The sequence below is a fragment of the Sceloporus occidentalis genome, unplaced genomic scaffold, assembly GCF_023333645.1.
Source record: "Sceloporus occidentalis isolate IW3139 unplaced genomic scaffold, rSceOcc1.0.p SCAF_2, whole genome shotgun sequence".
Classification (NCBI taxonomy): Eukaryota; Metazoa; Chordata; class Lepidosauria; order Squamata; family Phrynosomatidae; genus Sceloporus; species Sceloporus occidentalis.
This window is the reverse complement of record NW_028316982.1, coordinates 220,856,709-220,871,493: the sequence shown is the minus strand read 5'-3', so window position 1 is coordinate 220,871,493 and position 14,785 is coordinate 220,856,709. Positions and strand designations below refer to the sequence as shown.

Sequence of the window (14,785 nt, the reverse complement as noted above, 5' to 3'; positions counted from 1 at the left end):
ACCACTTCTGTGGCACTAGGGGAAACTTCAACTCTTCCTTAGCATATATGTGCTATGGTGAGGCAAGCGACTGATTCTGTAGCCGTGGAAACAACTGTGATAACAGTGGGGAACTCTTCCTACAACCTGTTAACTTTGAAATGTACTGATGTTCATAGCTAGGGGGAGAGCCTGTAATGCCAGTTTGTTAATTAGATCACTTACCTCATTTCATATCTTAATAGTTCCTAATCCTACCCCTCATAGGGATTAGTTGAATGTGCAACAGTTTCCCTTTATTGGTCTTATTGAGTCTCATTGGTCTTAACTGAGTCTCTTATCGATTTATTACGACTTCTTTATTGTGCCATTTATACTTCAGTGTTTGCTGCAATGTCTCCAACTAAACCATAAAAACCCAGGTCTACTTATCTGCCCTCAGATTATTGGACATTAACTGCTGGCTAGTGCCTCAAATGTCAGTGAATCCATCTTTTAAGATTCTAGCTCTGGAGGATTGTTTGAAACAGATTGGGGCAAAAGTTGTCAAAATGTCCACCTGTTATCCTAGTTCAGAGTTCCAACATCGAGCTTGGAAAGTTGCTTGTTTATTCTTCACTAGTGAAAAACATATTTGCCTGCATATACACTGAATGTTTGAATAGCTTTGATGAACTGTTGCTTTATGCAAGAATTGTGATTCTTTATGTATTGCACAATGCTCTGAGAACTCTGCTTGTTACGCATACGGAAAGTGTAATGAATAAGTAAAATTTGTAGAAAGCATTGCTATATTAAAATGAAATTATATTGTATGAAAATTGGTTGCAATTTGTTTTAGAAATCCATTTCTAGAAATGTTAAATAAAAACATTGTGCAGAGTACTACTATAGTGCTCTGAATCCTCCTCCCAAGTTTTATCAAAGTGCTTCAGTGATGTTAAATAAAAACATGCAGGTTTTTTTCTTGGTTCTGTTTTCTAAACATGCTCCTATCACTGAACTTGCTTATATGACACCTGATATTTGTTTCAGGTTTGTGGTATATACTTGCATAGTAATGGGGGGGGGGATGGTGAATTGAGAACAGCTTTTACACACAAAAGTTTATCAAATAGTCTTCATGCAACTTGACAATTCTGAGAATATAGGTTTTAATGCCAGGTTTCACATGTACTTCTTACACACATGTTGCTGTTTGTAAAGCCATGTGCCTTGGCCAATCTTAGTGTTATCAAAGCTTTTTAGATCTACAGTGTATCCTTAATATGTGCTGAGGTTTCCTTCCAGGACCTCCCATTAACAACAAAATCTGTGCATGCTCAAGTCTCATTAAATACAGTGGCATAGTAAAATGATGACCCTTATATAGAAAGGTTTGCTTTTTAGAATTTATATTTTTTAAAATAGTTCCAAACTGTGGCTGGTTGAATCCGTGGATACTGAGGGTTGACTGTAGTTTAATTTTCTGTTCAGTTATAATAGAGATGTTTAAGGAATAAGGCTTGATACTTAAACTTTTTTTTCCAATTCACCCCATATTATATGTGTGTATGAATGAATCATTTTAGCCTTTTGACTACTGCTGTCCTTTGAATACTAAATGTTAAAATACAGCTATCCAGAACAGTTCCTTTAAAAATGCTTTCAGGTGCTTTAAAAATACTTTAGCTCTCCAAGGTACTTGCTAGGCTAGCCACTCCTAGACTGGTGCCCTTCTGATGTTTTGTACTGCAATTGCCATCAGTCTTAGCTAACATGACGAGTGATGAGAAATCATGGGAATTGAAGTCTGAAATCTTTGGTTGTTCCCATGTTGTGGAAGAGTGTGTTGATGAATGTCTGAGATGGAAGTACTTCTTGGAGCTTAGTGCTATGATCAACAGAACCACACTCTCATTCTATTATTCCTGTGGGCAGCTTATAACATACTTATGCTGGCATCCTATGTATTTCTAGCAGATATGTTGACAAGGAGATGATCGCCCTTCAAAAAGGGATAGTAGCATTTCTGACAACTAGTCACTCACCATTCCTGATATCACATCTAGCATCTTTTTGTCCTATGAACCTGCATGCTTCTGCTGTGGTAACTGTGCAAAGAAGAGTCAGTCTGCATACAGTAATAAGCAAAAGCTGCCATCAGTCTCCTGTCTGCCCTGCCATGTTACAACTTTCTGCTACACTACATTCTGAACAAGGTCAGCAGGTGTGTCCTGGGCAGCATGATCTGGCAACTAATGCTCTTCTGGAATCCCTGTTGGCAGCTTCAAACAGAACTCACACAGGGACAGCAAAGGACCATCCTTTTGAATGGTTTATGTACTGTGTGGTCTAATATGTTAGTGGGGATTGATGTGAGTTGTAGTCTGGTACATCTGAAAAATGGTAGATTGAGGAGGCAGAACAGTCATGCTGCTTCACAGTTTACCTAGATTGTAGGCCATTTAGAACAAGGTTTCACCTTCCTTTTTAGGAGCAGTAATTTTGTAAAGGGCTGGAACTCTTTGGAAGGAAGGGAAAAAGCAGGTATTAGGATCTAAGAAACAGCTGTGCTCTAAAAGGAAAATAAAACACATTTTTCTTACTGGTTGTGAGAACTGAAAAATGAAATAGTTCAAATGAGTGATGGGCTGTATTCCCTATCAGGAGAAATTAAACGTGTGTGTGTGTAGCTGGTAACATTCTCAGTACAGGTTAAAGTGGAAGCAAGTAGGACTATTCAGCTCATTCTTGATATTCCACAGGATACTGGGACCATAGAGTCTAATCATGCAACCATAGAGAAACGGCTAACAATGATGCATCATGAAGTATTAATAATTTTAAACTGTAAATCCTTTAAACTTGAACTATATAAGCAAGCATAAAGGTGGCTGTAAGGCAGGTCTGGGCAACTTTTGGAGGGTGGGGGAAAAGGAGCCCCCAGCTTCTAAGAAACATTAGTAGTAAAGTTTTCTGTCAAAGGATTGGCTAAAAAAGCAGTGTTTTTTTAAACATTGTCTTCTGTACCACCTCTGCAAGCCCCCTTTTCCTTGGAAAACAGGGTCCAGAAGGTGTGTGTGTGTGTGTGTATATTCTTTTCTTCCATTCAGTCTCATTGATCTCATGCTGAAATTGCCTCTGCCTGTATCTTATTGGCCCATTCATTGATTTACAGGAATCCCTAAGAGCCATTTAGTCCAGTCCCCTGTCACTTCAGGGGTCCTCAGCTAAAGTATCGTGACAAATGGCCATTCAGCCTTTGTTTAAAAACTTCTAGTGATGAAAAGTTCATCAGCTTCAGAAGTAGTGCTTTCACTCTCAAACAGCTTTTATTGTAGGATTTTATTCATCATGTTGATTTGGAATTCCCTTTTCTGTAATTTGAGCCATTGGTTCAGGACATGCACCCTGGAATGGAATAAGGCAATCTGCATTTTCAGTGTGAAGGCCCTTTAAGTATTTGAAGGAGGCTATTGTAGAACATATTTTAATCTTGCCTTCTCCACTCTGCAAACATGCCCAGCTTATTCAACTCATACGGCTGTTCCCAGTCATTTTGCCATTTTGGTTTTCCTCTAGATACATTCAGGTATATTGATAGCCTGCTTACTCTGTGGTGCCCATAAGTTGGGATAAAACAGAAGACAAAGTATTGTTACTTTTCTTGATCTGGACACTACAATTCTATTGATGCAGTCCAGAATTGCATTAGCTCTTTTGATACCTTATCACATACACAATAGTCTGATGTTTAACTAGTGATTTACTATGACCTCTAGATCATTATCCTTTCACTTCGTGTAAATTTTAATTCCAACCATAAGGAGGTGGATTAAGAAACATAGCCTCTTAAACTTTTGGCCAGAACTATGAAGATGGAAGACTCTGAAACTGAAGGCTTGGTAACAGATGGGTTGAAGGCAAAAACACGTGGATGAACTGCTTTCCTGTTACTACAAGGTTCCTGTGTCTTTGAAAACTGCAAAACATACAGCAGAGAAACCAGCTGAGTTTCCCCCCCACTATTGCTCCATCATAGATATAGCTACACCAGTTCTCCTCCAGCCTTATGCCCTCCAGATGTCTTTTACCATGGCCACTAGCCAAGTTGGGTGATCAACTTATCAACTCCCAGTGTTGGGAGTTGTATCCAAACATCTGGAAGCAATAGGCTTGTGAAAAACAGGATGAAACACCTATTACATAACTTTCGATGAAAGAACTTGCAAAAGTACAAGAATTTGCTGTTTGGGTTAATTTATTTATTTTAGTGCATTTGTGTCTCACATTGCTTCCATCATGGAAGTCAGGATGGTATTCTCAAGTGTTTTTTCATCCATGCTCTGTCTAGTCCTCCTTAGTCTCAGCCAAATGGTTCTTGTAGTCAGGAATCATGACCTTGCTTGTAGACTAGCGGGCACACTTTAGAGTGCTGCCTGTAAAGAGGCTGAAGGAGCTGCAACAATTTAGACAAATACTCAGATAGTGAAAGAGAGGTAATTTCTTTCTCATTATTCTTCCCCAATTATGAGTCTCCTGATCACATTTGGAGATCTACCTACTGGAGGAGTAAGAACAATTGCTGAGGCAATGGTCACCTTGCCCATGTAAGAAGCTGCAGTAGAAGAATCATAGAGTGGGAAAAGACCAAAAAGGCCACCCAGTCCAACCCCCTGCCATGCATGAACACAGAATCAAACAACCCCCGACAGATGGCTGTTTAAAAACCTCCAGAGAAACAGTAGAATTGTTTTGATTTTTGTATTCCATGGCACCAGACTGAGATCTTAAAGCAGAAGGAATTATATGTCTGGATAACAGTAGGTGGAGTGGAATACCTAGCACTTATTAAACAAAAATCTTTTGCCATATAATGTCACATTGTCCTGGGAGATGATGTAAGATTTGAGGAAGCTTTAAGATGTACTGTGGCTAATGCAATCCTTTACTGGTAGATTTGTGTTGGCACTGCAGCATGCAGTTCCTGATTCTTTAAGATCCACCTGCCGAAGGATTACTGTATATACTCGTGTATAAGTCTAGAAATTTAGGTTTAAAAATTGACCCCAAAAACCTGAGTCAACTTATCCATGGGTCAATGTAAGTACTCTACTTTAACTCATATATATCCCCTGGTGAAAGGCAAGAGTACAATCTGTCCTGGAAGTACCAACCCTTATTACTCTCTCATCCATTTAACCTTAAGAGTGAGCACAAATAGTTATGGCTGCTGGGATTTTGTTTGTTCTTTGGCATTGTTTTCCTTTGCTCCATCCTTTAGATCCTTTGTTGCATGTCCATAGGGTTTTACCATCCTCCACAGGTCATACCAGAATCCATAATTTCCCCCAGAAAACTTGCTTTTGACTTATACATGAGGTCGACTTATAGCCGAGTATGTACGGTAAATTGATGTCCTAGGCAGTGGACAGTCTTTAGAGTTGGCACAACTGGAGCATGGGGTACACCAGAAGAAGCTGTAAGCTCTGCTCTGTGTTATATTTATGTTTGACACCTATATGTGCTTTATTATCTGGAAACCAGCTACCTATAGCTGGACAAATTTTGTGACTTAAAATGTTTGCATATTCTTTTTATAGAACCATATCCTGGTATTTGTATTGTTTGTCATATGGGAACAGATAGATTATAACTTTACGTAAGATATAAGTTGCATATGTCTTCTATGTTGAAAGCTGCCACGATGAAGTGATAACCTTGTTGTAGTCTCTGGTTCTTACTTTAAAAACGATAATGAAGACATTGAAATAGTTAAAGATTTTCCATCCCGTGGCTCAATACTGAACTAAGCATTCCCTAAGTGGTTTACAGTGTTTAAGCCAATTGTCCCCAACAAGCTGGGTACTCATTTTACCGACCTATGAAAGGATGCAAGGCTGAATGGACCTTGAAGCCCCTGGGATCGAACTCACAACCTTGTGACTGCAATACTGGCATTTAACCACTGTGCCACCAGAGCTACTTTTCATTCATTCATTAATAAGAATGGAGGCTGCAATCAAGAAATCTGAGGAAGACCTGGGTTTGGGAGGGCAGCTGTGAAGGTAGTAGACGTCATGAAGTCTAAAGATATATCATTCAATACTAAAGTTGCCATCATATTTTCTGTTTCTATGTATGGCAGTGAAAGCTGAACAATGAAAAAATATGATAGGAAGAAAATAAACTAATATGACATGCAGTACTGTAGAAGAGTTCTACAGATGTCATAGATTGCTAAAAAAACTAATCATTGGGTCCTATGGATCAAAGGGGAAATCAAGCCTGAACTCTCCCTAAAAGCCAAGATGACTCAACTGAAACTGTCACACTTTGGACATAGCATGAGAAGACATGACTCACTAGAAAAGACAATAATGCTTGATAAGGTAGAAGACAATAGGAAAAGGGGAAGACTGAGTCAAGGGAGCCACAGCATGACCTGATCTGGGTTGTTGGTGATAAGGATAACTTGGTTGGTGATAAGGATGACTCTCATTCATGGGATTGCCATAAGTTGAAGTTGACTTGACAACAGTTAACAACTAAAATAACTGTATAGGCTGATGCATCATGGCTGCTCTTATGTTCTTAAAGCATCTGGAATAATAATAGTATTAGGGATCCAAGAGTGAAAAGGCCAGATTCTTCTATCAGTTTGCCACAGTGACATGAGGGCAGGATAAATACAGTAGCCTGCTGAACCACAGATTTTAACAGTCAGCACTCCACTGCAAATATGCTATACTGTAGAACTAAGCTGCCAAATTTCAGGACTAGGTGATCAAGAGGCATAGTAGCCATGTGTATTCCTCGTTTAATCCTATCCTGAGTTTATCACAGGCACCGAACTTGTATTTCTGAAATGTCTGTGTGGCTGTTCTGCTTCATCACCCATGTGTGGCTTTCTCTGCATTTGGGTACATAATATTAGAGAGTATGAGGGCCAGTTTTCCTTCCTCTGGTACCTGCCACAAGCCACACTCCATGGTGGTGCTATCCACTGTCAGAATATGGTAGTGGAATTCATTAGATGTTAATCTCCATTTTTAAAAAGACCTTTTGTTTAAAATAGTGGGAGACCTACACTTTCTGGAGGCTTCCCAGAGCATGATTCTCCCTACAATTTTATTTAAGCAACACAGGGTGTGTGTGAATCCACCCCCGTAGGCCTTTTCAAAGTACTTTTGCTATCAGTTTCAGTGACGCAGCACCAAACGAAGCAACAAGGAGTATCTGGGGATTGTACAAATGGGCAGGGGGCCTACATGTGGGTTGCATGTTGCCCACACCTGCTGTGTGTGAATCATGTAATGGTGTATTGCTGGGATTAAAACAGCATCCCCTGGAATGGATTCCTGTTGCTGCAGATACGTTTGCTCAATATGCCATGTGCAGCTTTCTCCTTTTCACACTGAAGTACTACTGCTGAAGCAGAAACGGGGTGTTATATTTGTCAGGATACATTGTAGTCCTCTGGCACTCTGTATAAGGGTTTCTTCAGATGTGTGTGTGCATACATACATGGGTGTGCACACTGGCATTTCCCTCTTAACTTAAGTTGTTTGCAAATCTCTAAATTTCATGTACATAATATTTTTAAAAATGTTAAACCTACATTTTATTAACTTTTCTGTTAATAAATACATATTGTTCAAGTCCTGCAGCCTTCACATAAGGGAAAAAAACACAAAAAACAAAAAATATAGTAAGTTTTGGAAGAAAGGTAGAAAGGAAAGCAGTTAATATTTGTAAAGTTCAGGAAGGGTAATCTTCCTCACTTTGAGATTCTCGTCAGCTGAACTAAATATATCTTACCTTGATCTAATGGATCTTAGCTTGGGTACACAATGTGTTCCAATGTTGCAGAATATGGCGATTAAAGCAAAACTCTCAACCATGTCTTCCTATATTTAAAGCTAAAACTGCTACCACCTAATACAAGAATGTTGAAAGTAAATGAAGCTTTAAAAACGGCATTAGCATATTTTTAGAACTTTGCCAAAACCACGACAGACAAACTAGGTTATTATCAAAAAAACATGCAGGGGCAGCTGTGTTGGCCATTTAGTAAATTCAAACAAAAATCCACCAAATAGTGATACCTTTATTGGCCAACCGAATAAATAATAATAATAAATAACATATTTATTTATATCCACCTCTTCCCTTTTGGGGATCGAGGCAGATAAAAACCGAAGTTAAAACAATACAAAATAATCAACACAATCCCTCGACTCCCACCAACCCTTACCCTTCCTTCGTGAATAAAATTACCACAATAAAATCATATATAAATACAGATTACAATAACAAATTAAAATCAGTTAATGCATAGTGACAGTGGTGATATTTAATCAGAGGATCAGACTTGTTCTAGTATGGACAAAGGTTAGTCTGGGAAGGCCCGCCGGAAAAGAATTGTTTTTATTGCCCTTTTGAAAGCCTCAAGTGAGGTTATTCAGTGAGTCTCTTCCAGCAGGTAATTCCAGATTTTTGGAGTGGCAATGGAGAAGGTCCCCTGGGAAGTCATCACCAGTCTGGTTTTCCTTGACTGCAGTAAGTTCTTCCCAGAGGACCTGAGTGTGCTGGAAGGATTATATGGGAGGAGACGTTCCTTCAAGTAAGCTGGACCCAAGCCATGTAGGGCTTTATAGGTAATAACCAACACCTTGTACTGTGCCTGGAAGCTAATAGGCAGCCAATGTAGCAACTTTAAGATAGGTGTAATTCGGTCCAACTTAGATTTTCCTGTGACCAGTCTGGCTGCCATATTTTGTATCATTTGAAGCTTCTGAGTGGGCACAAGGGTTGCCCCATGTAGAGTGAATTTCAGAAATCAAGAAGAAAGGTTACCAGTGCATGTAGAACCGTTTCTAGGTCCCGCTATTCCAAGTAGGGTCGCAGCTGGCATATCAGCCGAAGCTGATAACAGGCACTACTGGCTGTCACATCTGTCTGAGGTGACAGTTGAAGCTACAGATCCAGGAGCACCCCAAGCTGCGAACACAGTCCTTCAGGGGAAGGGTGACCCTGTCCAGGACTGCTGAACATAACTCTGTACCTGGATTAGGGTTACTTATCACGAGTTCCTCCATTTTGTTTGGATTCAGCTTAAATTTATTTTCCCTCATCCAATCCATTACTGACCTCAGGAAGTCATTGAGAGGGGAGATGCCCTCCTTGGTCACTGAAGCAGTCCGAGACATAGAGAAGTAGATTTGGGTGTCATCAGCGTACTGATAACACTCTTCCCCGTGTCTCCGGATGATCTTACCCAGCAGCTTCATTTAAATGTTAAACAGCATGGGGGACAGGATGGCGCCCTGAGGGATGCCAGATGTCATCTCTCTTTTAGAAGAGCAGCTGTACCCCAGCATCACCAGCTGGAATCTGCCCAAGAGGTAGGAATGGAGGCACTGCCGAGCAGAACCTACGATTCCTAACTCTCAAGCGTTTCAGTTGGATACCATGGTCAATGGTATCAAAGGGTGCTGAGAGGTCCAAGAGCACCAACAAAGCCACACTTCCCCTATCGATGAACAGACTGAGATCATTAATCAAGGTGACCAGAGCAGTCTCCACTCCGAAACCGAAATGCACAATATACTTGCTACAAGATTTTGAAGCTCCACTGGCTTCTTCATCAGGCAGAATGTTACATACCAAATAGGAGAAAAATTAGAGATGTTAGTAAGATGCCTATATTTTGTTGTTTTTGTCATTAGTTAAGATGGTATGGGGAGAGTGTATTTAGCAAGCTGCCCCCCACCTCTAGCCATGGAGCAATTGGACAAAGTCCAGGAAATTTAAAGTCCATTTGTATTTCAGCAAAGACTCCTCTTTTGCAGTCCAATATGCCAATTCCTGTGAGGCCACAGGCCTCTTTGTAGGCAGTGGACAATGGATTCCTCAAGAAGTCTCCATGTTTTTGCTTCAGGAACATTTTTTAGGTGTAGAGGTAAAACATGCCAATCCTTTCCAGATTTGAGAAGAAAAGGAAGACTACTTTTCAACTATTCTGCTTAAGGATGTGGACTTTTATGCCGTGTGACCTGCACTGTACAGTTAATTGGGGTGACTATCCACTTCATTCATTGAGTGGATGAGATGTTCCCTTGGTGGACTGTGGTGGATATTTGCTTCTGATCCTTAAATGGTAAGATAGCTAAGTGTGCAAGTGGAGTGAGTTGTTCCATCCTGGATCTTCTTGAGTAACTGTTCTAGCAATAAACCATAATACAAATGGTTTGATGTTTTTGTCACTTGTACAGTGAGACATGCAGGGTTTCTCTGCATGACCTAAAGTGGTGCCTTCTGAAGGGATGTTGTCATGAGTATAATGACAAGGAGCAGTAATCCCATGTTATTATGCTGGTGGGGCTTTCTAGTTTGTCAGCATTCAGTGAGACCTTTGTCTTTTTTTTGGGGGGGGGGACTGATGTAGGTTTTGTACTTAAACTTGGGGTGAAAGACTAATTTTAAATTTTTTGTCTTTTTTCAGGTGATCTTCATTTGTGCATAAAGGGCTCCTGAACGCATCTCCAGGATGATCTGCACAATGTTGTGACGCTGGAGTTCTGGTAAGTTCCCAAATAGTGAAAGGAAGAGAATAATAAAGACTTTTAAAATGCAGGTTCTACCATGCAGTACTGAATAATAATTAGTTGGTGAAACCACTTAAAAATCCATGTGCTTAACCTTCTAATGTGGCAGGACAATGAAGATCATACATTTGGCAACAAGCATTGATATCTTGAAGCAAAGGTATCACTTCAGGCTGAAGGCAACTTCTGTCAATTGTCTCATGTGGAGTAGTAAACTGAAATAAGGCTGGGGAAGCTAAACTGAGAGCATGTACAGCCCGGCATTATATGCCGGCATGGGGGCAGTGTGGGGATGTGGTATATGGACGCCGGCTGCCCCCACGTCATGCCACTTGCCCAATTGCATGGTTGGGGGTGTCACGACAGTCGATGCAGCATTTAAATGCGCTGTGCCAAAGGAATGCCAAAAAGCTGCCACAGCCGTGGCTAGGCCGCCCTTTCCAAGGCACAAAAAGGAGCTTCTTTTTGTGGCTTTTTGCACCGTGGAAAGGCCAGATTGGGGCCGCGCTGTGCGGTTGTCATGGCCTTGATCTGGCGAGGAAAGGGGCAGTACGGAGCCGTCCCTTAGGGGCTGTCTGTTAAGTCCCTTAGTAGGGTTAGATGTGCCTTATTTAACATGCTCCCAACATTGACTTGTATATCAAGTAATTAATAACCACTGTTAATTAATCACACATTCCTATTTGATTAACCTAAGAGTCAGTAATGCATAATATCCCATCACTGTAGTTCCTGCTTCTGTTTTCTTTTTCTGACATCTTTTTATGATGACAAGTAGTTTATGCCTACTTGATTCTATAAAGCACTAGAGAAGTTTTTGTTTTAATCTTTCTTTCTTTCTTTCTGTTATTTTGCTTGAGACCCATAAACTGACAAAACCAGATTGGCTGAAAGTAAGGGCTGTTTGACAGTGGAACACATTCCTTCGGAGTGCAGTGGAGTCTCCCTCCTTGGAGGTCTTTAAACAGAAGCTGGATGGCCATCTGTCAGGGATGCTTTGACTGAGAGTTCCTGCTTGGCAGGGGGTTAGACTGGATGGCCCTTGCGGTCTCTTCCAACTCTATGATTCTATGATTCTATGAATACTGGAATAGTATGTGAGTGTTGGACTATGACTCAAGACCAGGATTCCCACTGGGTGACTTGGACAAGTCACACACTCAGCCTGCAGAAATCCCTGTGATAGGTTTGCCTTTAGGTTGCTGTAAGTAGGAAATTCCTTGAAGGCACACAACAACAACACATACTATATATGTTTATTACATTATGTACATTCTTAGCTTGCAAGTAAGGGAGAAGCAGCAAAACTTCATTTCTTGTAACCATGAATAATATAAGTTGTCTGGACCCTAAAACCAGAAACCTTATATGTGAAACTCAAGACTCTGTTGGGTTAAATATAATGGCTAGGCATCACTACTACTGATGGCTAGGCATCACTACTACTATTTTGAAGTATATACAGCAGATTCGAGTGTTTAATATAATATTTTTAATTTGCTTTGGTCTTTCACTGTCTGTGAAAGCATCTCGGGAGGAAGTGGGAAAAACGCAACATGAATGTACAAGCAGATTTGTATACAGAAAAGCCTGTCTGCCCACCTTATTCATAATGCTTCTAGGTGTTTATTTAAACATACACAGAGAGATTTAACATCTCTGGAAATCTTGAAGTCATGGAGAAAAGTGTTCATTTGTTTTTTGCCCCAAAGAATGGCAATTTTCAGAAAAATTGGGAAAATGAAATACAGTCTCTGCAGTCAGCCATACTAAGTATTCACAATTCACTGTTGCCACAATCAAAACTGCTCTTCCAAATTCCCCTCAAGTGATGGATATTTGTGGCACAATCAACTAGGGAGCTTCAGCATAATGCAGCCAATCTCCCTTTCTTGTCCGTGAGTCACAGTGTTCTGCTCAGAGTGCAGGGACGTAGCCAGGATTTTAGGAAGGGGGGGTCCACACTAAGTGCCACCATTATATTGGGGCTTGGGTGCGGCGGCACAGCAGCACACCATTCATTTTTCTAATGGAAGGGGGAGTCCGGACCCCAAGATCCCCCCCCCCCTTGTATACGTCCCTGCATGTTTTTGTTTAGGTAAAGATGAGTGAAATATCAGGATTGGTGTTAGGTTGTTATAGTTGGAGTTTTCACTTGGGTGGTATCAAATTTGCTACATGATGCCTGTGTTTCTAGACACAGCTATTTGACAGGAATATCTCTAAATGTGCAGTGAATGGCTTCACCTATGAGAGGAAGTATTTTTTGTGGTACTGTTTTGTTTTGTTTTTTAAAACAAGAAGTTCGCAGTATCTGCATTATAGATATTGTGGATCCTTCACATTATTATTTCCAGCATCTTGTTGCTTGCAGTTTGCTCTGTTCCACCATTCACAATGAAAGCATGCTGCCATTTTGTGTTGCAAGAGTTTTTTGGTCAAGGGGTGGAAATGCAAACTGGCACAGAGCCAATTTGGACTTAGCTTGTTCAAAACATGTAACAGAGTTGGCCTACTCACTTCATGAACATATTTTTCTAGCGATCACTAAATTAATTCATGGGCATCAGCATATTCTCCCAGGCAAAATGAGTGAATGAGGCCTAGGGGTAATTCCTGTGCGTGTAAAAACAAGATCTCACAACAACTGAGTATGCAGCTACTCAGTATATACTGTTCCTGTAAAACACTGCTGAGCACAGATGAGGGTGTATCTGTTGTAGCTTCTTTAAAATCAGAATTAATGCTGCCCTGTGACTTAGCTGAAATTTAACTGCAACGTTCTCTGTTTTCAGTGAAAAAAAAACAGTATTTTTGTCCACATATGGTACAGAGATCCTTTGTCAGACTTTCAGGGGCTTTTAGATAGATGTCTCCCTTCAGAGAAGGAAGCATTGGAAGTGATAGGCTCAAGAAGAGCACAAAAATAATTAAGATATGTTTTCCTGATACTGTCTTGTTATATCTCATCAAAATATGTTGATGCTCTGTCATGGAGAATGGCATAATTCAATATTGATGGATTACTGTCATATCAAGCACATCTTGTCAGTTGCAGTATGTTCCTATAGTGCCTGTTTGTTTCTTTAGAGTTCCAAAGGCACTGGTTAGTTTTAAGCAAATTGGTGTCCACTGAGCACTTGTTTTCTTGAAATGCTAGTTTCTTTCCAGCATGTAGGATCTTGCCCAACTCCCTTCTGAATTTATGAAAAAAGAATATTGGGAATAGGAATACTTGATATGAATAATATTTATCTGGTTACATTGACAATAAATCTACTTTTCATTTGAAATCTGATGCAAAATTGTTTCAAAACCTTTTACCCTGAAGGGCAAACAATTTTTAGACTCCTGTAGTAATACAGTTAATAATAGCAGTAATAACTTGTGTTAAAATATGCCAAATCAGTATGACAGCACCTCTGAATTTTCAGAGTAGGTTAGAAATTGATTTAGCAGCTCTGAGAGTGGGTAGTAGCACTTGGAATATGAGAAATGAACTTTTGACTATATATATTGGATAGGGGACAGAGTTTTATGATTATGAGTAAAAATTGGTTATGAAAATGTCACCAACAAAATGATTTCCACTTTTTTTAATTCCATTGCCAACATATATTTTTCTAAAAATAATACTTGTCTGTTTAATAATTTGCTCAGTAATTTGATGTTGTAAAAATACTTCTTTAAAGTATTATGGCTTCCAAAGTAGTTTTAGAAGGCTCAAATTGATATGAGACAAGATAAAATGTATGTGTTTGTACATGATCTTGGATTGGATTACAGAGGAACTTAACTTCCCCCATCTGTTAGATCTAGCACACCTGGCTGTTGCTTACATATCTAAAACCTGAACATTCACCGACTGGAATGTACATTCAGCTTCCACCAGACTGAACTTTCTCACCTTTCTCTTTCAGTTAGAAGTTAGAAAATTAGTTACATACTAATAAAGCTCATTAAGTTCTTGACTTTTTAAAAACAAACTTGACTGTTTGTTTGTTTGATGGTTTATCTGATGCAGTGTGCCCTGGAGATGCGAGACTTCCTCACCACAGCAAGAATCACTCATCTGGAGAATGCTGGAGCTGCAAGAGGGAAAGGCCCAGTCCAACAACAGAGGGAAGCCAAGAGGAAAAAAGCAAGCAGACCGACGGCACTGAGGAAAGCACGAGGCAGAAAGTGCTTTAGAACTAGTAACAGGGGAACTTGAC

At 40.0% G+C, this 14,785-nt stretch overlaps 1 protein-coding gene across 4 annotated transcripts in view; it reads left to right on the top strand.

Annotated features, from left to right (window-relative positions):
• Window positions 1-14,784, top strand: part of LOC149319707 (uncharacterized) — a 121,658-nt gene extending 106,874 nt beyond the window's left edge. For all 4 annotated transcript variants that reach the window (XM_089512225.1, XM_089512227.1, XM_089512226.1 and 1 more), the window contains exons 2-3: window positions 10,469-10,547; window positions 14,596-14,784. In XM_089512225.1, the coding sequence (XP_089368351.1) occupies window positions 14,608-14,784 (177 nt within the window). In that variant the 5' untranslated portion in view covers window positions 10,469-10,547; window positions 14,596-14,607. The remainder of the gene's footprint in view (window positions 1-10,468; window positions 10,548-14,595) is intronic.
• Window position 14,785: the final 1 nt, after the last annotated feature.